General features: G+C 45.0%; 1 protein-coding gene across 1 annotated transcript in view; it reads left to right on the plus strand.

Annotated features, from left to right (window-relative positions):
* Window positions 1-483: 483 nt before the first annotated feature.
* LOC130367667 (vomeronasal type-2 receptor 26-like) overlaps window positions 484-27,450 on the plus strand; it is a 47,722-nt gene continuing 20,755 nt past the window's right edge. The window contains exons 1-2 of the mRNA XM_056570663.1: window positions 484-704; window positions 14,246-14,537. Of these exons, the coding sequence (XP_056426638.1) occupies window positions 484-704; window positions 14,246-14,537 (513 nt within the window). The remainder of the gene's footprint in view (window positions 705-14,245; window positions 14,538-27,450) is intronic.

Raw genomic sequence — 27,450 nt, forward strand, 5'->3', positions numbered from 1 at the left:
AAAATTTGCTTACCAAAGCAAACAATCATAAATGTCCCCTCATTGTGAGATTTAATAGAGAGAAAATATGGAAGCATCAGGCAGAGCACCAGTTTTCTTTCTACCTGGATACATTTTGTCATGTACTGTTAGTAAAAACCTCCTTTAACATATTATTGAAAATTGTCATTATTGTAAAAGCATCTCTAAGCTTTGGTTATGAAATAGTTAACCAATCTGCCTTACTAAGCCACATATAAAAAAAAAATTAAAAAAAAAAAGAAGAAGAAGAAGAAATGAAAAAAAATAATCTATTTCTTTATTTGTGAGACTAGGACACATCTGGTGAGTTTAATCTTTACTCTACAAAGTGACTTAATTACAGATTCCCAGGAACTCCAGTAGATATATAGTGCGCGAGATGGTGCGAGCTCCGACACAGATGCACAATGTTATGGATGCACGAAGATATCACATCAGTGACTGGAAATAGGGAAATCTGTAATGTCTCTGCGTTCAGTCGTTCCTGCTGTGTTCATTCTGTATTTAACACTTTGTATGACTTTGGCCTCATCGCCTACCTGTAAGCTGAAAATGAAAAAAGCAATAGAAGATTATGGATATTATCAAGATGGGGACATAATAATCGGAGGAATATTTACAGTTAATCAGAATATGGATGAATTTCCCCCCGATACTTTCCCGACGGTGATGTTTTGTAATGGGTGAGTCAAAGATGTACATAGATGTCACCATGTTGTGCAAGATCTTGGTTGTGCTTGGCAATCCTTGTTCGTCACATAGTTAAAGGGGTACTCAGGTGGAAAACAAAATCAACTGGTGCAAGAAAGTTGAACAGATTTGTAAATTGCTTCTATTCAAAAATCTTATTTCTTCCAGTACTTACCAGCTGCTGTATGCTCCTCAGGAAGTTGAGTAGTTCTTTCCAGTCTGACCACAGTGCTCTCTGCTGTCACCTCTGTCCATGTCAGGAACTGTCCAGAGCAGGAGAGGTTTGGGGATTTGCTCCTGCTCTGGACAGTTCCTGACATGGACAAGGGTGTTAGCAGAGTACACTGTGGTCAGACTGGAAAGAACTACTCAACTTCCTCTGTAGCATACAGCCAATGATAAGTACTGGAAGGATTAAGATTTTTTAATAGAAGTAATTTACATATCTGTTTAACTTTTTGGCACCAGTTGATTTGATAACATTTGTTTTCCACCAGAGTTCCCCTTTAAAGATGATGGATGAAAGTAGAGAAACATGAGTGCTTTCCTCTATAAACACCACCACTCTTATCCAAAGGTCATTCATGCCTTATATTGCAGTATTAGGCCATATTCACAGCTAGTTTTTGATACTGTCTTTTCACTTAAAAAGAAAGTAATTTTTAGCAGCCAACTTTTGCTGAAAAAAGTCTTCATCTTAAACAACAGACATTAAATAATACAATGGTCCAGATTGTAATCAGAACTCTCTGGTTTTGCCCATAGCAACCAATCACAGCTCCACTTTCAACTCTGAATGAGCTCTGGTCAAATGAAAGATGATGTGTGATTGGTCGCTATAGGCAAAACCAGACAGATTTGGTTTTAGGCAGATTTATAAGGGGTACTCCGTCGGAAACATTTTTTATTAAATGAACTTGTTCCAGAAAGCTAAACAGATTTGTAAATGACTTCTATTAAAAAAATCCAGTACTTATTAGCAGCTGTATGCTACAGAGAAAATTCTTTGCCTTTTGAATTTCTTTTTTGCCTTGTCCACATTGCTCTCTGCTGACACCTCAGCATAGGTTTGCTATGAGGATTTTCTCGTGCTCTGGACAGTTCCTGATACGGGCATCAAGTGTCAGCAGAGAGCATTGTGGACAAGACAAAAAAAGAAATTCAAAAAGCAAAGAATTTCTTCTGTAGCATACAGCTGCTAAAAAGTACTGGAAGGATAAAGATATTTTAATAGAAGTAATTTACAAATCTGTTTAACTTTCTGGCACCAGTTCATATTAAAAAAAAAAAAATTCCACCGGAGTACCCCTTTAACCTCTTAAGGACTCAGGGTTTTTCCGTTTTTGCACTTTCGTTTTTTCCTCCTTACCTTTTAAAAATCATAACCCTTTCAATTTTCCACCTAAAAATCCATATTATGGCTTATTTTTTGCGTCACCAATTCTACTTTGCAGTGACATTAGTCATTTTACCCAAAAATTCACGGCAAAACGGAAAAAAAAATCATTGTGCGACAAAATCGAAGAAAAAACGCCACTTTGTATTTTTGGGGGCTTCCGTTTCTACACAGTACATATTTCTGTAAAAATTATACCTTATCTTTATTCTCTAGGTCCATACGATTAAAATGATACCCTACTTATATAGGTTTGATTTTGTCGTACTTCTGGAAAAAATCATAACTGCATGCAGGAAAATTTATGCGTTTAAAATTGTCATCTTCTGACCCCTATAACTTTTTTATTTTTCCACGTACAGGGCGGTATGAGGGCAAATTTTTTGCTAATAAAAGGGCAAATTTTTTCACCCTGTTCTGAAGTTTTTATCGGTACCATTTTTGTGTTAATGGTATAAAAATTGACCAAAAATACTTTTTTTGCGCGTACGCCATTGACCGTGCGGTTTAATTAACAATATATTTTTATAGTTTGGACATTTACGCACGCGGCGATACCACATTTTTATTTTTATTTACACTGTTTTATTTTTTTATGGGAAAAGGGGGGGTGATTCAAACTTTTATTAGGGAAGGGGTTAAATGACCTTTTATTAACACTTTTTTTTTTACTTTTTTTTTGCTGTGTTATAGGTACCTATAACACTGCACACACTGATCTCTTGCACAGATCACTGGCGTGTATTAACACACCTGTGATCAGTGTTATCAGCGCTTGACTGCTCCTGACTGGATCTCAGGCAGAGAGCAGTCATTCATCGATCGGACACCGAGGAGGCAGGTAAGGGCCCTCCCGGTGTCCTGTAAGCTGTTCGGGACGCCGCGATTTAACCGCGGTGGTCCCGAACAGCCCGACTGAGCAGCCGGGTTACTTTCACTTTCACTTCAGACGCGGCAGTCAGCTTTGATCGCTGCGTCTGAAGGGTTAATACAGGGCATCACCGCGATCGGTGATGTCCTGTATTAGCCGCGGGTCCCGGCCGTTGATAGCCTCTGGGACCGACCCGATATGACGCTGGGACACTGCGTGACCCAGCGGCATATCACGTGAGCTGGCGGAGGACGTAAATATACGTCCTTCGTCATTAAGGGGTTAAGGATGACAGTTTTTTTTTTTTTTTTCATTTTTGTACCTTTTTTCTCCTCCTCTTCTAAAAATCCTAACTCTTTCAATTTTTCACCTACAGACTGTTATGCCGAGCGCTCCGGGTCCCTGCTCCTCCCCGGAGCGCTCACTACACTCTCGCTCCCGCAGCGCCCCGGTCAGATCCACTGACCGGGTGCGCTGCGATACTGCCTCCAGCCGGGATGCGATTCGCGATGCGGGTTGCGCCCGCTCGCGATGCGCACCCCGGCTCCCGTACCTGACTCACTCTCCGTCGGTCCTGTCCCGGCGCGCGCGGCCCCGCTCCCTAGGGCGCGCGCGCGCCGGGTCTCTGCGATTTAAAGGGCCAGTGCACCAATGATGGTGCCTGGCCCAATCTTCCCAATTACCTTGATTAGTTTCCACCTGTGCACTCCCTACTTATACCTCACTTCCCTTGCACTCCCTTGCCGGATCTTGTTGCCATTGTGCCAGTGAAAGCGTTTCCTTGTATGTTCCTAGCCTGTGTTCCAGACCTCCTGCCGTTGCCCCTGACTACGATCCTTGCTGCCTGCCCCGACCTTCTGCTACGTCCGACCTTGCTTCTGTCTACTCCCTTGTACCGCGCCTATCTTCAGCAGTCAGAGAGGTTGAGCCGTTGCTAGTGGATACGACCTGGTCACTACCGCCGCAGCAAGACCATCCCGCTTTGCGGCGGGCTCTGGTGAAAACCAGTAGTGACTTAGAACCGATCCACTAGCACGGTCCACGCCAATCCCTCTCTGGCACAGAGGATCCACTACCTGCCAGCCGGCATCGTGACAGTAGATCCGGCCATGGATCCCGCTGAAGTTCCTCTGCCAGTTGTCGCCGACCTCACCACGGTGGTCGCCCAGCAGTCACAACAGATAGCGCAACAAGGCCAACAGCTGTCTCAACTGACCGTGATGCTACAGCAGCTACTACCACAGCTTCAGCAATCATCTCCTCCGCCAGCTCCTGCACCTCCTCCGCAGCGAGTGGCCGCTTCTGGTCTACGACTATCCTTGCCGGATAAATTTGATGGGGACTCTAAATTCTGCCGTGGCTTTCTTTCCTAATGTTCCCTGCACTTGGAGATGATGTCGGACCAGTTTCCTACTGAAAGGTCTAAGGTGGCTTTCGTAGTCAGCCTTCTGTCTGGAAAAGCTCTGTCATGGGCCACACCGCTCTGGGACCGCAATGACCCCGTCACTGCCTCTATACACTCCTTCTTCTCGGAAATTCGAAGTGTCTTTGAGGAACCTGCCCGAGCCTCTTCTGCTGAGACTGCCCTGTTGAACCTGGTCCAGGGTAATTCTTCCGTTGGCGAGTACGCCGTACAATTCCGTACTCTTGTTTCAGAACTATCCTGGAATAATGAGGCCCTCTGCGCGACCTTTAAAAAAGGCCTATCCAGCAACATTAAAGATGTTCTGGCCGCACGAGAAATCCCTGCTAACCTACATGAACTCATTCATCTAGCCACTCGCATTGACATGCGTTTTTCCGAAAGGCGTCAGGAGCTCCGCCAGGATATGGACTTTGTTCGCACGAGGCGTTTTTTCTCCTCGGCTCCTCTCTCCTCTGGTCCCCTGCAATCCGTTCCTGTGCCTCCCGCCGTGGAGGCTATGCAGGTCGACCGGTCTCGCCTGACACCTCAAGAGAGGACACGACGCCGCATGGAGAATCTCTGCCTGTACTGTGCCAGTACCGAACACTTCCTGAAGGATTGTCCTATCCGTCCTCCCCGCCTGGAAAGACGTACGCTGACTCCGCACAAAGGTGAGACAGGCCTTGATGTCAACTCTGCTTCTCCACGTCTTACTGTGCCTGTGCGGATATCTGCCTCTGCCTTCTCCTTCTCTACTATGGCCTTCTTGGATTCCGGATCTGCAGGAAATTTTATTTTGGCCTCTCTCGTCAACAGGTTCAACATCCCGGTGACCAGTCTCGCCAGACCCCTCTACATCAATTGTGTAAACAATGAAAGATTGGACTGTACCATACGTTTCCGCACGGAGCCCCTTCTAATGTGCATCGGACCTCATCACGAGAAAATTGAATTTTTGGTCCTCCCCAATTGCACTTCCGAAATTCTCCTTGGACTACCCTGGCTTCAACTCCATTCCCCAACCCTGGATTGGTCCACTGGGGAGATCAAGAGTTGGGGGCCCTCTTGTTTCAAGGACTGCCTAAAACCGGTTCCCAGTACCCCTTGCCGTGACTCTGTGGTTCCCCCTGTAACCGGTCTCCCTAAGGCCTATATGGACTTTGCGGATGTTTTTTGCAAAAAACAAGCTGAGACTCTACCTCCTCACAGGCCTTATGATTGTCCTATTGACCTCCTCCCGGGCACTACTCCACCCCGGGGCAGAATTTATCCTCTGTCCGCCCCAGAGACTCTTGCTATGTCTGAGTACATCCAGGAAAATTTAAAAAAGGGCTTTATCCGTAAATCCTCCTCTCCTGCCGGAGCCGGATTTTTCTTTGTGTCCAAAAAAGATGGCTCTCTACGTCCTTGCATCGACTACCGCGGTCTTAATAAAATCACGGTAAAGAACCGCTACCCCCTACCTCTCATCTCTGAACTCTTTGATCGCCTCCAAGGTGCCCACATCTTTACCAAACTGGACTTAAGAGGTGCTTATAATCTCATCCGCATCAGAGAGGGGGATGAATGGAAAACGGCATTTAACACTAGAGATGGACACTTTGAGTATCTGGTCATGCCCTTTGGCCTGTGCAACGCCCCTGCCGTCTTCCAAGACTTTGTTAATGAAATTTTTCGTGATCTCTTATACTCCTGTGTTGTTGTATATCTGGACGATATCCTGATTTTTTCTGCCAATCTAGAAGAACACCGCCAGCATGTCCGTATGGTTCTTCAGAGACTTCGTGACAATCAACTTTATGCCAAGATAGAGAAATGTCTGTTTGAATGCCAATCTCTTCCTTTCCTAGGATACTTGGTCTCTGGCCAGGGACTACAAATGGATCCAGACAAACTCTCTGCCGTCTTAGATTGGCCACGCCCCTCCGGACTCCGTGCTATCCAACGTTTTTTGGGGTTCGCCAATTATTACAGGCAATTTATTCCACATTTTTCTACCGTTGTAGCTCCTATCGTGGCTTTAACCAAAAAAAATGCCAATCCCAAGTCATGGCCTCCTCAAGCGGAAGACGCCTTTAAACGGCTCAAGTCTGCCTTTTCTTCGGCTCCCGTGCTCTCCAGACCTGACCCATCTAAACCCTTCCTATTGGAGGTTGATGCCTCCTCAGTAGGAGCTGGAGCGGTCCTTCTACAAAAAAATTCTTCCGGGCATGCTGTTACTTGTGGTTTTTTTTCTAGGACCTTCTCTCCGGCGGAGAGGAACTACTCCATCGGGGATCGAGAGCTTCTAGCCATTAAATTAGCACTTGAGGAATGGAGGCATCTGCTGGAGGGATCAAGATTTCCAGTTATTATTTACACCGATCACAAGAACCTCTCCTATCTCCAGTCTGCCCAACGGCTGAATCCTCGCCAGGCCAGGTGGTCTCTGTTCTTTGCCCGATTTAATTTTGAAATTCACTTTCGGCCTGCCGATAAGAACATTAGGGCCGATGCTCTTTCCCGTTCCTCGGATGCCTCGGAAGTTGAACTCTCTCCGCAACACATCATTCCTCCTGACTGCCTGATTTCCACTTCTCCAGTCTCCATCAGGCAAACTCCTCCAGGAAAGACCTTCGTCTCTCCACGCCAACGCCTCGGAATCCTCAAATGGGGTCACTCCTCCCATCTCGCAGGTCATGCGGGCATCAAGAAATCTGTGCAACTCATCTCTCGCTTCTATTGGTGGCCGACTCTGGAGACGGATGTCGTGGACTTTGTGCGAGCCTGCACTGTCTGTGCCCGGGATAAGACTCCTCGCCAGAAGCCCGCTGGTTTTCTTCATCCCCTGCCTGTCCCCGAACAGCCTTGGTCTCTGATTGGTATGGATTTTATTACAGACTTGCCCCCATCCCGTGGCAACACTGTTGTTTGGGTGGTCGTTGATCGATTCTCCAAAATGGCACATTTCATCCCTCTTCCTGGTCTTCCTTCAGCGCCTCAGTTGGCTAAACAATTTTTTGTACACATTTTTCGTCTTCACGGGTTGCCCACGCAGATCGTCTCGGATAGAGGCGTCCAATTCGTGTCAAAATTCTGGAGGGTTCTCTGTAAACAACTCAAGATTAAATTAAACTTTTCTTCTGCATATCATCCTCAATCCAATGGACAAGTAGAAAGAATTAACCAGGTCTTGGGTGATTATTTACGACATTTTGTTTCCTCCCGCCAGGATGATTGGGCAGATTTTCTACCATGGGCCGAATTCTCGTATAACTTCAGAGTCTCTGAATCTTCCTCCAAATCCCCATTTTTCGTGGTGTACGGCCGTCACCCTCTTCCCCCCCTCCCTACCCCCTTGCCCTCTGGTTTGCCCGCTGTGGATGAAATTTCTCGTGATCTTTCCACCATATGGAAAGAGACCCAAAATTCTCTCTTACAGGCTTCATCACGCATGAAGAAGTTTGCTGATAAGAAAAGAAGAGCTCCCCCCATTTTTTCTCCTGGAGACAAGGTATGGCTCTCCGCTAAATATGTCCGCTTCCGTGTTCCCAGCTACAAATTGGGACCACGCTATCTTGGTCCTTTCAAAATTTTGCGCCAGATCAATCCTGTCTCTTATAAACTTCTTCTCCCTCCTTCTCTTCGTATTCCTAATGCCTTTCACGTTTCTCTTCTTAAACCACTCATCATCAACCGTTTCTCTCCTAAACTTATCTCTCCCACTCCTGTCTCCGGTTCTTCTGACATCTTTCCTGTAAAGGAGATACTGGCCTCCAAAAAGGTCAGAGGAAAAACCTTCTTTTTGGTTGACTGGGAGGGCTGTGGTCCTGAAGAGAGATCCTGGGAACCTGAGGACAATATCCTGGATAAAAGTCTGGTCCTCAGGTTCTCAGGCTCCAAGAAGAGGGGGAGACCCAAGGGGGGGGGGGTACTGTTATGCCGAGCGCTCCGGGTCCCTGCTCCTCCCCGGAGCGCTCACTACACTCTCGCTCCCGCAGCGCCCCGGTCAGATCCACTGACCGGGTGCGCTGCGATACTGCCTCCAGCCGGGATGCGATTCGCAATGCGGGTTGCGCCCGCTCGCGATGCGCACCCCGGCTCCCGTACCTGACTAACTCTCCGTCGGTCCTGTCCCGGCGCGCGCGGCCCCGCTCCCTAGGGCGCGCGCGCCGGGTCTCTGCGATTTAAAGGGCCAGTGCACCAATGATGGTGCCTGGCCCAATCTTCCCAATTACCTTGATTAGTTTCCACCTGTGCACTCCCTACTTATACCTCACTTCCCTTGCACTCCCTTGCCGGATCTTGTTGCCATTGTGCCAGTGAAAAGCGTTTCCTTGTATGTTCCAGACCTCCTGCCGTTGCCCCTGACTACGATCCTTGCTGCCTGCCCCGACCTTCTGCTACGTCCGACCTTGCTTCTGTCTACTCCCTTGTACCGCGCCTATCTTCAGCAGTCAGAGAGGTTGAGCCGTTGCTAGTGGATACGACCTGGTCACTACCGCCGCAGCAAGACCATCCCGCTTTGCGGCGGCTCTGGTGAAAACCAGTAGTGACTTAGAACCGATCCACTAGCACGGTCCACGCCAATCCCTCTCTGGCACAGAGGATCCACTACCTGCCAGCCGGCATCGTGACACAGACCCATGTGAGGGCTTGTTTTTTGTGCCACCAATTTTACTTTGTAATGAGATCAAGCATTTCACCACTAAATCTACAGGAAAACCATAAAAACATATTTTTTTGGGGGGAAAAATTGTGCCATTTTATAACTTTTGGGGGCATCAGATTCTACGCAGTGCTTTTTTCTGTAAAAATTATACTTTATATTTATTCTGTATACCAGAGAAAGAAAGGGAGCTTACCCACTGTATGACCAATAAAACAATACCTTTAATTTTCTATAAAACATCTCTTACGCATGATCGGGTCTTTTATTGCAACAATCCAATACTGTAAAGTGCATGAAGGAAGAGGAATACCAGTTCCTAAACCATATAAATATTTTAACCTATCATTACATTCCATTACATGCCAATTTAGCATGGGGTATTTATGCAGAAAAAATACTCCATATAACAGCGTGTGTTGGGGTGGGAAACTATTCTCTCACTTGTGGAGACCCAAATCTCTATACTACACATATGTCTATCACATATACATATCATCAGATACACTGTTCCAGAACATTGATCCAGGGATTTATTCTTATGCCGCATTTGGAGTCGGAAGGAATTTTTCCTCAATGCAGCCCCATGGAAGCCTGAGTTGCCAAATGCATCGCCCCAACGCTCCCATAGAGTTGTATTGAGGGGGCATGTCAGGGCCCAATATGGGAGATTGCGGGGATCCTAGGGGTCCGACCCCCTGTAATCTGAAACTTATGTTTTCATATCCCAGAGTGCTCTGGACCAATGTGTGCATTTGCAGCCATTTTTCCATTGACCTAAATAAGAGGAAAAAAAAATCCCTATTGATTTTTTCTTTTTTTATGTGGTGTTTCTCTAAAGGTAGATTTTCTTTAGGTCAATGCCAATTTCTTTTTAAAACACAGCCTGCTTTATGTGTTGTATTTTTTTGGGCTCTGTTACCATGCAGTTTTCTTTTTCAGTCTTTTCTTTGCCTTTGATCTTTTTATTGTTACAATAGTTTTTATTAAAGTTTTGAAAATACAAAAGATACACCGGGCATACCCGGTGGTTACAAACAAATACACAATGGTGGTGAAAAAGCAGAGGAATGCGAAGTACAGAAGCCAGTATAAGTAACACATAGCAAATGAGTGTTAACGCATTAATTTGTGACACTATCACATTGCAAACAATAATAATAGTAGCAAATAGTTGGCAATAAGATTAAATGGAGATTTTGAACGACCAAAACCTGTGTTATGTAGGGTATGTATGAAAACAGTAAGTGCGAAAACAGTAATTATATTTTCAGATGAGGATACCAGTGAGGGGCCAATCTGTGCTTCACGTTGTGGTGTTATGAAACTAATGACATTTGGTAGTGAAAAGGTCATAGGTCCCATTCCCAGAAGCTAATACTTTCTCATAGGAAAAGGTCAGATTTAGAGCAGCAACAACCTTTGAGATGTCTGGGACTTAGTGGGACTTCCAATATATAAGGAGCACCGTCTTATCTATCGCACAAAAAATACTAAAAAAAAAAGCTCAAAGTTTCAGGGGAAGGACATTGATACCAATGGAAAGTAATTGAGTAATTGAGGAGACCAATTAATAGAATAGAGGAGAGGAGAGATTTACAGGCAGACAAGTAACCTTGAATAATAGGACAATTCCATAGGATATGCAACAGGGAACCCCTGCAGCCACATCCTCTCCAGCACCTATTGGACACAGTGTGATATATTAAAGGGGTACTCCACTGCTCAGCATTTGGAACAAACTGTTCCGAACGCTGGAGCCAACGCCGGAAGCTTGTGGCGTCATAGCACCTTCCCCTTACGCTCTGCCCTCTCAATGCAAGTCCATGGGAGGGGGCATGGTTGCTGCCACGCCCCCTCCCATAGACTTGCATTAAGGGGGCAGGGCTATGACATCACGAGCTTCCAGCATCGGCTCCAGAGTTTGGAACAGTTTGTTCCAAACACTGAGCAGCGGAGTACCCCTTTAAGGCAAGCCTATCTGGGGTGTATTACCACCTAAGGATAGTCTTCATCGCAGATTCAACATGTGTCAAGCATTTAAGATGTTGGAAAATTAGTTGAAAGGACCCTGTCCAGTCCTCTTCTGACAAGCAGATTTCTAAATCTGTCTCCCAACTACGTAGTATATGGAATTTAATAAATGTGTCATGGTCCAGAAGCTTGTGGCGTCATAGCACCTTCCCCTCACGCTCTGCCCCCTCAATGCAAGTCCATGGGAGGGGGCATGGTTGCTGCCACGCCCCCTCCCATAGACTTGCATTAAGGGGGCAGGGCTATGACATCACGAGCTTCCTGCATCGGCTCCAGAGTTTGGAACAGTTTGTTCCAAACACTGAGCAGCGGAGTACCCCTTTAAGGCAAGCCTATCTGGGGTGTATTATCACCTAAGGATAGTCTTCATCGCAGATTCAACATGTGTCAAGCATTTAAGATGTTGGAAAATTAGTTGAAAGGACCCTGTCCAGTCCTCTTCTGACAAGCAGATTTCTAAATCTGTCTCCCAACTACGTAGTATATGGAATTTAATAAATGTGTCATGGTCCAGAAGGGTATCAAACAAAGGTGAAGACCTTTTTGTCTCCCAAAGATGTAAAGAAAGGCAGTCTTATCTACCATTAATGCAGTAGGGGTCAGGTGTTGCAATTGGTGTCTCAATTGTAAGTATTTGAAAAAATCCCTGGGGGGGACATCATAGTGATGGCATAAAAATTAAAAGGGCCACAAGAACCCGGATTCTAAGAGGTCACGCACAGTACCTATCCCCAAGGACAACCAGTTGTGGAGATCTACATGTGGAAGCATGGCCTGTATAAAGGTAAGCAGAAGTTGGTCATGTGAAGGACTATAGGTGCTGTGTACAATAGTGTGGTATTTGGTCCAGGCCTGTAGAGAGGCAGAGGCCACCTGATTAAGTCTCACTGGAATGGGGTGGTTCCAAAATGGCAAATACAATAAATATTTTAACGTAAATGGAAATGCTTCTGCATTTTCAAGCTGAACCCATGGGATATCAAGAGACATCTGCCACCACTGTTTCAACATAGAGATTAAGGTAGATAGATAATATTTATGTAGGTCAGGTAGACCCAACTCCCCCATTGTACTCTTCCTACTGATAGTCGATCGGGCCACCCGAAGTCGTTTATGACCCCACACAAACTTGGTAAGCAAAGAGTGAGCCTTAGTAAAGAAATAAGCAGGTAGAGAGAAGGGCAGGGTGCAAAACAAATAAAGAAATTCCGGGAGTGTAAACATTTTGAATGTGGCTATGCGGCAAATTTAGGAGATGTCGTATGTGGAAAAGTGATTGAGGTCTCTAGAAATATCCCCAGCAATGGCTCATAGTTCAAGGCGTATAGGGAGGAATCTATCGGTGAAAGAGTGATTCAGAAGTATTTAATCCGCTTGGTCTGTTATCAAAAGAGTAGGTGGGTTTAAAGGAATTTTAAAGGGGCTCAGGGATGCGCCTTTTCATATGAATCAAGAAGGAGGCCCCTAAGTTTTTTTCTGAGATTTTTAAGCCCCGATGCCATTGCTGAGATGGGATTGGATTGGTTACATGCTTCCACATGACGGAGCTGCATCAGAAGGTCTTCCATTTTAGATTCTCTAGTGCATTTGAATAAGGCACCTTGCTTAAAGGGGTACTCCCATGGAAAACTTTTTTTTTTTTTTATCAACTGGTGCCAGAAAGTTAAACAGATTTGTAAATTACTTCTATTAAAAAATCTTAATCCTTCCAGTACTTTTTAGGGGCTGTATACTACAAAGGAAATGTTTTTCTTTTGGGATTTCTCTTATGTCATGACCACGGTGCTCTCTGCTGACCTCTCTTGTCCATTTTAGGAACTGTCCAGAGCAGCATATGTTTTTCTTTTTGGATTTATCTTATGTCACGACCAGGGTGCTCTCTGCTGACCTCTGCTGTCCATTTTAGGAACTGTTCAGAGAAGCATATGTTTGCCATGGGGATTTTCTCCTGCTCTGGACAGTTCCTAATATGGACAGCAGAGGTCAGCAGAGAGCACCGTGGTAGTGACATAGGAGAAATCCAAAAAGGAAAAAATTTTCCTCTGTAGTATACAGCGCCTAAAAAGTACTGGAAGGATTAAGGTCGCATCAGTATCTGAAATGATGTTAAAGGAAAATAATTATTTCTGATGGTCTATTCTAAATTCTGCTCCCAGTAAAGGCACCTCCCAGTAGGATACAACCTCTTACTAAATCCCCACTTGTGCTGCTGGTATGATGTAAAGGAAGAGTTAATTTCTAACGATAATTGTTTTTCCCATATTCCTACAGCAGCACACAAATATCCCTCCTTTTTAGTTTATATATTTTTTGCTTGTTACTACACACATTGTGTTGGGAAGGTCCCCTCTTTATTTCGGGGTCTATGATTATTGTTTAATGATTTAAAATCATTTTTTAATTTTTTTAAAATTCCATCTGTCCTACCAGCTCCACAGGAGCAGAATACCCCACGTGTGCTGCTGTATTATTGCCTGAAATTAATTCTTAGAGGATTAAAGGGGTACTCCGCCACTAGACATATTATACCCCATCCAAAAGATAGGTGATAACATGTGTGATCGTGGTGGTCCGGTCTCTGGGGACCCTGGCAATCTCTGCCGTGGCACCTCAGTCATCTGGTGCACAAAGCGAACTCTGCTCCATGCCGGATGACTGGCGACCATAGCCACCATGCCCCCTCCATTCATGTCTATGGGAGGATGTGTGACGGCTGGAAGCGCTGGCCCGGAGATCGTGGGGCTCCCAGTGGACCAACCCCTGCGATCAGACATGTTATCCCCTATCCTCTGGCTAAGCGATAACATGTCGGAAGGGGGAATACCCCTTTAAAGTCAGTTTTGGATTGAAAAAACAAAGCTCTTCTTTTCATACGGCATAGTTTTGAGTCTTTTTTTGTATTTTTACTAGATAGAGATTCATATGAAGTAGCACTGAAAGTAAAGCAAGCAGAATAGGAAAGAAAATATTACTGCGTGTACATCAGTCTGGGCAAAGAAAGGAATAAGATCCTTGTTTATGTCATTTGAACTTTTTTTTTTATTAATTCATACAATGGTAAAATCTCCTTTACTTATGTCTATCTGTTATGTGGAATCTTGGGGATATGTATTTGTTTGCCTGTTACAAAAACACAACTGTACATTTGGTGAGTGCCAGAATTGTTCTATTTACTTACAGACCTCTTTTATCCAATTACAAATACTTTTTGGATTTTCGATTTGCCATTGAGGAAGTCAATAAAAATCCCCATCTGTTACCCAATGTGACATTGGGATATTATGTGTCTGATTCCTGTATCAATGCCAATAAAGCTGTGAAAAGTGCAATACAAATATTATCAGGCCCTGGAGCTACTGTACCCAACTACTACTGTACAGGAAAAGAGAACATTGCGGGTTTTATTGGGGATCTTCTATCGGTAACAACTCTATCCATAGCACAATTACTGAATGTGTACGGATATACACAGGTAAGAAACAAATTAAACTGTATATTGCCTTAAAATGAACCAAAAGAGAGTCCGGCACTGTTGCCAAAAATTTTTGCAATTTTTACGTAAAATTTATACGTTTAAAAATGTCCTCTTTTGACCCCTATAACTTTTTTATTTTTCCACATACAGGGCGATATGAGGACTCAATTTTTGCTCCGTGATCGGAAGTTTTTATCGGTACCATTTTTGTTTTGATCAGACTTTTTGATCACTTTTTATTCATTTTTTAATGGTATAAAAAGTGACCAAAAATACGCTTTTTCGGACATAGGAATTTCTTAAGTGTACGCCATTGACCGTGCGGTTTAATTAACTATATATTTTTATAGTTCGGACATTTACGCACATGGCGATACCACATATGTTTATTTTTATTTACACTGTTCTATTTTTTTTATGGGAAAAGGGGGGTGATTCAAACTTTTATTAGGGAAGGGGTTAAATGACCTTTATTTACACTTTTTTTTTACTTTTTTTTTTGCAGTGTTATAGCTCCCATAGGGACCTATACCACTGCACACACTGATCTCTCATGCTGATCACTGGCGTGTATTAACACGCCTATGATCAGTGTTATCGGCGCTTGACTTCTCCTGCCTGGATCTCAGGCATGGAGCAGTCATTCGTCGATCGGACACCGAGGAGGCAGGTAAGGGCCCTCCCGGCGTCCTGTAAGCTGTTCGGGACGCCACAATTTCACCGCGGCGGTCCCGAACAGCCCGACTGAGCAGCTGGGTTACTTTCACTTTCATTTCAGATGCGGCTGTCAGCTTTGGTCGCCGCGTCTGAAGGGTTAATACAGGGCATCACCGCGGTCAGTGATGTCCTGTATTAGCCGCGGGTCCCGGTCGTTGATAGCCGCCGGGACAGACCCGATATGACGCGGGGACACCGCGTGACCCCACGGCATATCGCGGGAGCCGGCGAAGGACGTACATATACGTCCTTTGTCGTTAAGGGGTTAAGGACAGTTAACCTCTTAAGGACCCAGGACGTATGGGTACGTCCTGGGTCCCGGTCCTGCGATATAACCAGAGTAGAGGGTCTAATTTTCATATTTGATGCTCCAAGCTTGTGAAGAGGGCAGGTGTCTTTTTAAAAAATAGCCTTTCAGTGTATACACAAAAAATAAAAATTCAGCCCCAATTAAACTTTCGGTTTATTTGTATGTACAGACTTTCAGATGTTTAGAAAAAACAACAACAGTGAAACAAGAACAATGTAAAGGCAACTTAAACCAGTAAGCTCAATATTGTCCTCTTCTGACCCCTATGAAATTTTTACATACTAGTGCTTATTTTTTTTTTGCACTGGGATCTGTAGTTTTTATTGGTACTATGACAGTTTTGATAAGATTTTTTTTTATCACATTTGTTGATTTTTTTTTTTTTTAAATCAACTGGTGTCAGAAAGTTAAACAGATTTGTAAATTACTTCTCTTAAAGAATCTTTATCCTTCCAGTACTTAGTAGCTGCTACTTGCTCCACAGGAAGTTATTTTCTTTTTGAATTTCCATTCTGTCTCACCACAGTGCTCTCTGCTGACACCTCTGTCCATTTTAGGAACTGTCCAGAGTAGGAGAAAATCCCCATAGCAAACCTATCCTACTCTGTAGTTTTCCTAAAATGGATAGAGGTGTCAGCAGAGAGTACTGTGGTCAGACAGAAAGGAAATTCAAAAAGAAAAGAACTTCCTGTGGAGCATATAGCAGCTGATAAGTGGTGGAAATATTAATATTTTTTAACAGAAGTCATTTACAGATCTGTTTAACTTTCTGGCACCAGTTGATTTAAAAAAAAAAAAAGTTTTCCAGTGGAGTACCCCTTTGAACCAGGGGTCCTCAAACTACGGCCCGCGGGCCACATGCGGCCCGCCGAGGACATGTATCTGGCCCGCCACTGCCTGGGACATCCCTGTGTCCCGAAAGATGTTTTCGGGACACAGGGATGCACTCTCGGAGGCCCCGCGTTTACTGACTTCCCGTGCGTGCGCCCCTAGCAACAGAGCACGGAGGAGCGGAGCAGTGATGAGGACGTGCACTGGACAGCTTGGTAAGTGTTACCAGCGGCACGCCTGCTTCGGTGATCCGACCACCGCTCCTTCTGTCCCGGGACTTACTGCTATGTCCGGACCGGAGGAGCGGTGGTCGGAGCACTGAAGTGGGGCAGAACACAGGCATCCAGCATCCAGCCATACACTGGCTGAAGGCTGTATTTCTGTGGGGGAACATACTGCACCCAATGTGGGGGAGCTATACTGCACCTAATGTGGGGGGCGCAATACTGCCCCTAATGTGGGGGAACTATACTGCACCTAATGTGGGGGAACTATACTGCATCTAATGTGGGGGAACATACTGCACCTAATGTGGGGGAACATACTGCACCTAATGTGGGGGAACATACTGCACCTAATGTGGGGGAACTATACTGCACCTAAAGTGGGGGAGCTATACTGCACCTAATGTGGGGGAACTATAATGCAACTTATGTGGGGGAACTATACTGCACCTAATGTGGGGGAACTGTACTGCACCTAATGTGGGGGAACTGTACTACACCAAATGTGGGGGAATTGTACTGCACCTAATGTGGGGGAACATACTGCACCTAATGTGGGGGAATTGTGCTGCACCTAATGTGGGGGCACTATACTGCACCTAATGTGGGGGCACTATACTGCACCTAATGTGGGGAACTATACTGCACCTAATGTGGGGGAGCTATACTGCACCTAATGTGGGGGAACTGTACTGCACCTAATGTGGGGGAACTGTACTGCACCTAATGTGAGGGAATTGTACTGCACCTAATGTGGGGGAATTGTACTGCACCTAATGTGGGGGAACTGTACTGCACCTAATATGTGGGAATTGTACTGCACCTAATGTGTGGAAATTGTACTGCACCTAATGTGGGGGAACTATAATACAACTTATGTGGGGGAACTATACTGCACCTAATGTGGGGAAACTGTACTGCACCTAATGTGGGGGAACTGTACTACACCAAATGTGGGGGAATTGTACTGCACCTGATGTGAGGGAATTGTACTGCATCTAATGTGGGGGAATTGTACTGCACCTAATGTGGGGGAACTGTACTGCACCTAATGTGGGGGCGCTATACTGCACCTAATGTGGGGAACTATACTGCACCTAATGTGGGGAGCTATACTGCACCTAATGTGGGGGAGCTATACTGGACCTAATGTGGGGGAACTGTACTGCACCTAATGTGGGGAAACTGTACTGCACCTAATGTGAGGGAATTGTACTGCACCTAATGTGGGGGAACTGTACTGCACCTAATGTGTGGGAATTGTACTGCACCTAATGTGAGGGAATTGTACTACACCTAATGTGGGGGAACCGTACTGCACCTAATGTGGGGGAACTGTACTGCCAACCCTAATGTGAGGGAACTACAACCTAATGTGGGGGATCTATACTGCCAACCTAATGTGGGTGGAACTGTGCTGCGTACTTAACCCCTTAAGGACCCGGGCTTTTTCCGTTTTTTCATTTTCAATTTTTCCTCCTTAACTTTAAAAAATCATAACTCTTAAAAATGTTCACCTAAAATTATATATAATGGCTTAATTTTTGCGTCACTAATTCTACTTTATAATGACATTAGTCATTTTACCCAAAAATCTACGGTGAAACGGGAAAAAAAATCATTGTGCGAAAAAATTGATGAAAAAACACTATTTTGTAAGTTTTGGGGGCTTCTGTTTTTACGCAGTACATTTTTTGTCAAAAATGATACCTTATCTTTATTCTGTAGGTCCATACGGTTAAAATGATCCCCTACTTATGTAGGTTTGATTTTGTATCAGTTCAGAAAAAAATCATGAATACATGCAGGAAAATTTATACGTTTAAAATGGTAATCTTTTGACCCCTATAACTTTTTTTATTTTTCTGTGTTCAGGGCGCTTTGAGGACTCATTTTTTGCACCGTCATCTGAAGTTTTTAGCAGTACCATTTTTGTTCTGATCAGACTTTTTGATCACTTTTTATTCACTTTTTTGTGGTATAAAAAGTGATCAAATATGCGCTATTTTGGAATCTGGAATTTTTTTGCGCATACGCCATTGAACAAGCGGCTTAAAACGCGGTACATTTTTATAACTTGGACATTTCCGCACGCGGCGATACCACATATGTTTATTTTTATTATTATTTACATAATGTTTTTTTTATTTTTGGAAATGCCGGGTGATTCAAACTTTTATTAGGGGAAGGGATAATTGAAAGGTTAATTATTTTTTTTACACTTTTCTTATGCCATATTATAGCCCCCAGGGGGGGCTATAACATAGCATTAATTGATCTTTTACACTGATTGATCCATCTCCATAGAAATGGATCAATCAGTGTTTTCGGCGATTGAATGCTCAAGCCTGGATCTCAGGCTTGAAGCATTCATTCAGCGATCGGACAGTACAGGAGAAGGTAAGAGACCTCCTCCTGTGCTACAGCTGTTCGGGATACCGCGATTATACCGCGGCGATCCCGAACAGCTCCCTGAGCTAGCCGGCACATTTTACTTTAGTTTTTAGCCGCGCAGCTCAGCTTTAGAGGCGGGTCCCGGCTTCACTATGACGCCGGGCCCGCCGCGATATGATGCGGGGTCATCGTGTGACCCCGCGTTATATCGCAGGACCTGGACTCATGACGTACACATACGTCATGGGACCTTAAGAGGTTAAAGGGGTAGTCATCTAATAAGATATATAAGTGTGCATAGGAATTTGTTCATGTTTTTTTTAATCTATTGTCCGGCCCTCCAACGGTCTAAGGGACCGTGAACTAGCCCCCCGTTTAAAAAGTTTGAGAACCCCTGCTTTAACCTGTTGGGGACAGGGGGCGTACTTGTACGTCCTTCACCCACTCCCTTTCTATAACACGGGGCCAGTCGGGACCCGTGGCTAATAGTGCGCGGCACTGATCGCGGTGCCTCGAGCTATTAACCCTTTAGATGCAGAGTTTAAAGTTGAACGTAGCATTTAAAGTGAAAGTAAACTAATGCTGGTTAGCTCAGGGGGCTGTTCGAGATCCCGAACAGCTGTAGGACAGCAGGAGGGTCCCCTACCTTCCTCCTTGTGTCCGATCGCCCAATGACTGCTCAGTGCCTGAGATCCAGGCAGTCAAGCGGCCAAATCCTTAATCAATGGTTTTCTGTGAGAAAACATTGATCAATGTAAAAGATCAGTGTATGCAGTGTAATAGCCTCCTATAGGAGCTATAACATTGCAAAAAAAATTGTGAAAAAAAGTTAAAAAAAGATCAATTAACCCCTTCCCTAAAAAAAAGTTTTAATCACCCCCCTTTTCCCATAAAAAAAAAAAAACTGTATAAATAAAAATAAACATATGTGGTATTGTCGCATGTGGAAATGTCCGAATGATAAAAATATATTGTTAATTAAACCGCACGGTCAATGGCGGACGCGCGCAAAAAAAAAAAAACAAAGTCTAAAATATGGTATTTTTTGGTCGCTTTTCATATCATGAAAAATTTATAAAAAGTGATCAAAAAGCCTGATCAATACAAAAATGGTGCCGCTAAAAACTTCAGATCACGGCGCAAAAAATTTGCCCACTTATCACCCCATACATGGAAAAATTTATAAGCTATAGGGGTCAGAAGATGACAATTTTAAACGTATAAATTTTCCTGCATGAACTTATGATTTTTTTCCAGAAGTACGACAAAATCAAACCTATATAAGTAGGGCATCATTTTAATCATATGGACCTACAGAATGAAGATAAGGTGTCATTTTTACCGGATAATGCACTGCCTAGAAACGGAAGCTCCCAAAATTTACAAAATTGAGTTTTTTTCTTCAATTTTGTCGCACAATGATTTTTTTTTCCGTTTCGCCGTATATTCTTGGGTAAAATGACTGATGTCATTACAAAGTAGAATTGGTGGCGATAAAAATAAGCTATAATACAGATTTTTAGGTGCAAAATTGAAAGGGTTATGATTTTTAAAAGGTAAGGAGGAAAAAACGAAAGTGCAAAAATGGAAAAACCCTCCGTCTCCAAGGGGGTTAATGACCAAGCCCTATTTTTTCAAATCAGAGATGTGTCTCTTTAAATGGTAATAACTTTAAAATGCCTTTACTAAGTAACTTGATTCTGAGACAGTTTTTTCGTGACATGTACTTTCTATTAGTGGTAAATTTTGGTTGATAAATTCTGTGGTTTTTGTAAAAAAAAAAAAACTCCAAAATTTTCATTTTCTTAGATTGAAAATATTCTTCTTGTTCAACAAATAGTCATATGCTGCACCAAATGTATTATTAATTCACATCTACAATATGTCAACTTTCTTTTTCCATCATTTGTTAAACACCATTTTGCCCTTTTAGGATGCTAAAAGGTTCTTAAGTTTACCAGCAATTGTTTACATTTTCAAGAAAATTTCAAAATCAATTTTTTTTTTAGGGAGCAGGTCTGAAGTGGATTTGAGGGGCCTGTAAATTGGATATCTCCATAAATCATCCCATTATAAAAACTTCACCCCTTAACCCCCTAAGGACTGAGCCCTTTTTCCCCTTAAGGACTGAGCCCTTTTTTGCAATTCTGACCACTGTCTCTTTATGCATTAATAACTCTGGGATGTATTTACTGATTATTTTGATTCCGAGGATGTTTTTTTTTTTTTTTTTTACATTCCGAGGATGTTTTTTTAACATAGTGGTACATTTTTGTTGTTACTTGCATCCTTTCTTAGTGAAAAATCAAAAAATGTCATGAAAATTTTGAAAATTTTGCATTTTTCTAACTTTGAAACTTTCTGCTTGTAAGGAAAATGGATATTCCAAATAAATTTTATATTGATTCTCAAATTCAATATGTCTACTTTAGGTTGGCATCGTAAAATTGAAGTATTTTTACTTTTTGAAGATATTAGAGGGCTTCCAAGTATAACAGCAATTTTCAAAATTTTAATGAAAATTTCAAAATCTGAATTTTTCAGGGACCAGTTAAGTTTGAATTGGATTTGAGGGGCCTTTCTGTGAGAAATACCCCATAAATGACCCCATTATAGAAACTACACCCCTCAAAAATTTTAAAATGACATTCAAAAAGTGTGTTAACCCTTTTTAGTTTTTTACACTAACATGTTCTTGTAGCCCCATTTATTTCATTTTTAAAAGTGGTAAAAGGAGAAAAGCCCCCCAAAATGTGTAGCCCAATTTCTCTTGTGTACGTAACTACCTCATATGTTGTCATAAAGTGCTCTGTGGGCTCACAATATGGCTCAAGAGGGAAAGAGCAACTGTAGGATTTTTTTTAAGGGGTTCATCGGTGTTTAAACATCTTATGCCCTATCCAAAGGATAGGGGATAAGATGCCTGATCGTGGAAGTCCCGCCGCTGGGGACCCCCGAGATCATGCACGCGGCACCCCGTTTGTAATCAGTCCCCAGAGCGTGCTCGCTCCGGGACTGATTACCGGCAACTACAGGGCGGGCGACGTGTGATATCACGCCTGCGCCGGCGTGTGACGTCACACCCCCTCCCATAGGCTTGCATTGAGGGGCGGAGAGTGACGTCACACGCCGGCGCAGGCGTGACGTCACACGCCGCCCGCCCTGTAGTGGCCGGTAATCAGAACACGCTCCGGGGACTGATTACAAACGGGGTTCCGCGTGCATGATCCCGGGGGTCCCCAGCGGCGGGACTCCCGCGATCAGGCATCTTATCCCCTATCCTTTGGATAGGGGATAAGATGTTTAAGCACCGGAGAACCCCTTTAAAACTAATTTTACTGTCATGGTTTTTGGGGGCTATGTTGCATTTAGGAAGCCCCCATGGTGCCAGAACAGCAAAAAAAGAAACACATGGCATACTATTTTGGAAACTACATCCCTCAAGGAACGTAACAAGGGGTATAGTGATCCTTAACACCCCAAAGGTGTTTGACAACTTTGGGTTGAAGTTGGACGTGAAAATGGAAAATTAGCTTTTTAACACTAAAATGATGGTGTTACACCAAATCTTTCTTTTTCACAAGGCATAATAGGAGAAATGGACCCCAAAATTTGAAGCCCAATCTCTCCTGATCAAAAAAATGCCCCATATGTGCATGCTGAGAGTTATAGTTTTGCAACATCTGGAAGAGCACAGTTTGGAGATCACTATACAGTGGTGCCCAAACGGTAGCGCTCCAGATGTTGCAAAACTACAACTACAAGCATGCCCAGACTGCCCAGGCATGCTGGGAGTTTTAGTTCTGTAACATCTATCCCTTCAGATATTGCAGTACTACAACTCCCAGCATGCCTGGACAGTCTCAGCATGCTGGGAGTTGTAGTTTTGAAACATCTGGAGGTCTATAGCTTAGAGACCACTGTATAGTGATCTCCAAACTGTGGCCCTACAGATGTTGCGAAACTACAACTCCCAGCATGCTGGGAGTTGCAGTTTAGCAACCCCTAGAAGGCAACAGTAAAGATCGCTTTACTGCTACCTTCATTGCTGCTCCATGCCGTTGCATTCTTACCTCCGCCGCTGATCTCCGCTGATGCCACCGATGATCGCCGGTCCCCGCCGCAAATCCCAAGGTACCGGCCACCATCTTCTCCCCCCGCTCGGTCCGACATCCAGGGGCGGGCAGAGTGGAGATTTCCATGGTAACCCCCCCGCCTTCAACTGCCATTGGTCAGGGGATAGGAAGAGGTGGTACCACTGCCACCTCGCTCCTATCCCTTAGGATGATCGGGGCTGTCAGTGACAGCTTGGATCATCCCTATTTTCCGGGCGATCGGGTCATCGGGTCATCGGGCCCTGAATTGCCCAAATGGCCGATCTGAATTGATCTGCGATTTTCGGCGATCGCCGACATGGAGGGGTCTCAGGACCCCCAGGCATTTGTATGGGATGCCTGCTTAATGATTTCAGCAGGCATCCCGGTCTGGTCCCCTACCGGCTAGCGGCGGGGACCAAAATTCCCATGGGTTTATCCATATGCCCTCAGTCCGTAAAAACTTTGAAACTGGGGATATGCACTCCATCCTTAAGGGGTTAAAGTACTCAAAATTACATTTACAAAAATGGAGCTGCATGAGGGTTTGATTTTTGTGGGATGATTTGACATTGTTTTTGGGGTACATATACGTTGATCATTTTTTATTTAATTTTTTAGAGGCCGTATTAACAAACAATTGTTGTTTTGGTTACTTTTTTTGTACCACACAGTATGGTACAAAGGACAATAGCAATTTTATTATGCAGGTCAGTACGAATATGGCGATACCTATATACTTCATATTTATATTGTCACGATGCCGGCTGGCAGGAGGTGGATCCTCTGTGCCAGAGAGGGATTGGCGTGGACCGTGCTAGTGGATCGGTTCTAAGTCACTACTGGTATTCACCAGAGCCCGCCGCAAAGCGGGATGGTCTTGCTGCGGCGGTAGTGACCAGGTCGTATCCACTAGCAACGGCTCAACCTCTCTGACTGCTGAAGTTAGGCGCGGTACAAGGGAGTAGACAGAAGCAAGGTCGGACGTAGCAGAAGGTCGGGGCAGGCAGCAAGGATCGTAGTCAGGGGCAATGGCAGGAGGTCTGGAACACAGGCTAGGAACACACAAGGGAACGCTTTCACTAGGCACAAGGGCAACAAGATCCGGCGAGGGAGTGCAGGGGAAGTGCGGTATATATATGGAGTGCACAGGTGAACACACTAATTAGAACCACTGCGCCAATCAGCGGCGCAGTGGCCCTTTAAATCGCAGAGACCCGGCGCGCGCACGCCCTAGGGAGCGGGGCCGCGCGCGCCGGGACAGGACCGACGGAGAGCGAGTCAGGTACGGGAGCCGGGGTGCGCATCGCGAGCGGGCGCCACCCGCATCGCAAATCGCATCCCGGCTGGAGGCAGTATCGCAGCGCACCCGGTCAGTGGATCTGACCGGGGCGCTGCAGTAACGAGAGTGTAGCGAGCGCTCCGGGGAGGAGCGGGGACCCGGAGCGCTCGGCGTAACAGTACCCCCCCCCTTGGGTCTCCCCCTCTTCTTGGAGCCTGAGAACCTGAGGACCAGACTTTTATCTAGGATATTGTCCTCAGGTTCCCAGGATCTCTCTTCAGGACCACAGCCCTCCCAGTCAACCAGAAAAAAGGTTTTCCCTCTGACCTTTTTGGAGGCCAGTATCTCCTTTACAGGAAAGATGTCCGAAGAACCGGAGACAGGAGTGGGAGAAATAAGTTTAGGAGAGAAACGGTTGAGGATGAGTGGTTTAAGAAGAGAGACATGAAAGGCATTAGGAATACGAAGAGAAGGAGGAAGAAGAAGTTTGTAAGAGACAGGATTAATCTGGCACAAAACTTTGAAAGGACCAAGATAGCGTGGTCCCAATTTGTAGCTGGGAACACGGAAGCGGACATATTTAGCGGAGAGCCATACCTTGTCTCCGGGAGCAAAAATGGGGGGAGCTCTTCTTTTCTTATCAGCAAACTTCTTCATGCGTGATGAAGCCTGTAAGAGAGAATTTTGGGTCTCTTTCCATATGGTGGAAAGATCACGAGTTATTTCATCCACAGCGGGCAAGCCAGAGGGCAAGGGAGTAGGGAGGGGGGGAAGAGGGTGACAGCCGTACACCACGAAAAATGGGGATTTGGAAGAAGATTCAGAGACTCTGAAGTTATACGAGAATTCGGCCCATGGTAGAAGATCTGCCCAGTCATCCTGGCGGGAGGAAACAAAATGCCGTAAATAATCACCCAGGACCTGGTTAATTCTTTCTACTTGCCCATTGGATTGAGGATGATAAGCAGAAGAAAAGTTTAATTTAATCTTGAGTTGTTTACAGAGGGCCCTCCAGAATTTTGACACGAATTGGACGCCTCTATCCGAGACGATCTGCGTGGGCAACCCGTGAAGACGAAAAATGTGTACAAAAAATTGTTTTGCCAACTGAGGCGCTGAAGGAAGACCAGGAAGAGGAATAAAATGTGCCATCTTGGAAAATCGATCAACGACCACCCAAACAACAGTGTTGCCACGGGATGGGGGTAAGTCTGTAATAAAGTCCATACCAATCAGAGACCAAGGCTGTTCGGGGACAGGCAGAGGGTGAAGGAGACCAGCAGGCTTCTGGCGAGGAGTCTTGTCCCGGGCACAGACAGTGCAGGCCCGCACAAAATCAACAACATCCGTCTCCAGAGTCGGCCACCAATAGAAACGAGAGATGAGTTGCACGGATTTCTTGATGCCCGCATGGCCTGCGAGATGGGAGGAGTGACCCCATTTGAGGATTCCGAGGCGTTGGCGTGGAGAGACGAAGGTCTTCCCTGGAGGAGTTTGCCTGATGGAGGCTGGAGAAGTGGAGATCAGGCAGTCAGGAGGAATGATGTGTTGCGGAGAGAGCTCTACTTCCGAGGCATCCGAGGAATGAGAGAGAGCATCGGCCCTGATGTTCTTATCGGCAGGGCGAAAGTGAATTTCAAAATTAAACCGGGCAAAGAACAGAGACCACCTGGCCTGGCGAGGATTCAGCCGTTGGGCAGACTGGAGATAGGAGAGATTCTTGTGATCGGTGTAAATAATAACTGGAAATTTAGATCCCTCCAACAGATGCCTCCATTCCTCAAGTGCAAATTTAATGGCCAGTAGCTCTCGATCCCCGATGGAGTAGTTTCTCTCCGCCGGAGAGAAGGTCCTAGAAAAAAAACCACAGGTAACAGCATGCCCGGAAGAATTTTTTTGTAGAAGAACCGCTCCAGCTCCTACTGAGGAGGCATCAACCTCCAATAGGAAGGGTTTAGATGGGTCAGGTCTGGAGAGCACGGGAGCAGAAGAAAAGGCCGACTTGAGCCGTTTAAAGGCGTCTTCCGCTTGAGGAGGCCAGGACTTAGGATTGGCATTCTTCTTGGTTAAAGCCACGATAGGAGCCACAATGGTGGAAAAATGTGGAATAAATTGTCTGTAATAATTGGCGAACCCCAAAAAACGTTGGATAGCACGGAGTCCGGAGGGGCGTGGCCAATCTAAGACGGCAGAGAGTTTGTCTGGATCCATTTGTAGTCCCTGGCCAGAGACCAAGTATCCTAGGAAAGGAAGAGATTGACATTCAAACAGACATTTCTCCATTTTGGCATAAAGTTGATTGTCACGAAGTCTCTGAAGAACCATGCGGACATGCTGGCGGTGTTCTTCTAGGTTGGCAGAAAAAATCAGAATATCGTCCAGATACACAACAACACAGGAATATAAGAGATCACGAAAAATTTCATTAACAAAGTCTTGGAAGACGGCAGGGGCGTTGCACAGGCCAAAGGGCATGACCAGATACTCAAAGTGTCCATCTCTAGTGTTAAATGCCGTTTTCCATTCATCCCCCTCCCTGATGCGGATGAGATTATAAGCACCTCTTAAGTCCAGTTTGGTAAAGATGTGGGCACCTTGGAGGCGATCAAAGAGTTCAGAGATAAGAGGTAGAGGGTAGCGGTTCTTTACCGTGATTTTATTAAGACCGCGGTAGTCAATGCAAGGACGTAGGAAGCCATCTTTTTTGGACACAAAGAAAAATCCAGCTCCGGCAGGAGAGGAGGATTTGCGGATAAACCCTTTTTTTAAATTTTCCTGGATGTACTCAGACATAGCAAGAGTCTCTGGGGCGGACAGAGGATAAATTCTGCCCCGGGGTGGAGTAGTGCCCGGGAGGAGGTCAATAGGACAGTCATAAGGCCTGTGAGGAGGTAGAGTCTCAGCTTGTTTTTTGCAAAACACATCAGCAAAGTCCATATAGGCCTTAGGGAGACCGGTTACAGGGGGAACCACAGGGTCACGGCAGGGAGTACTGGGAACCGGTTTAAGGCAGTCCTTGAAACAAGAGATACCCCAGCTCTTGATCTCCCCCGTGGAC

Source organism: Hyla sarda, chromosome 1, assembly GCF_029499605.1.
Source record: "Hyla sarda isolate aHylSar1 chromosome 1, aHylSar1.hap1, whole genome shotgun sequence".
NCBI lineage: Eukaryota > Metazoa > Chordata > Amphibia > Anura > Hylidae > Hyla > Hyla sarda.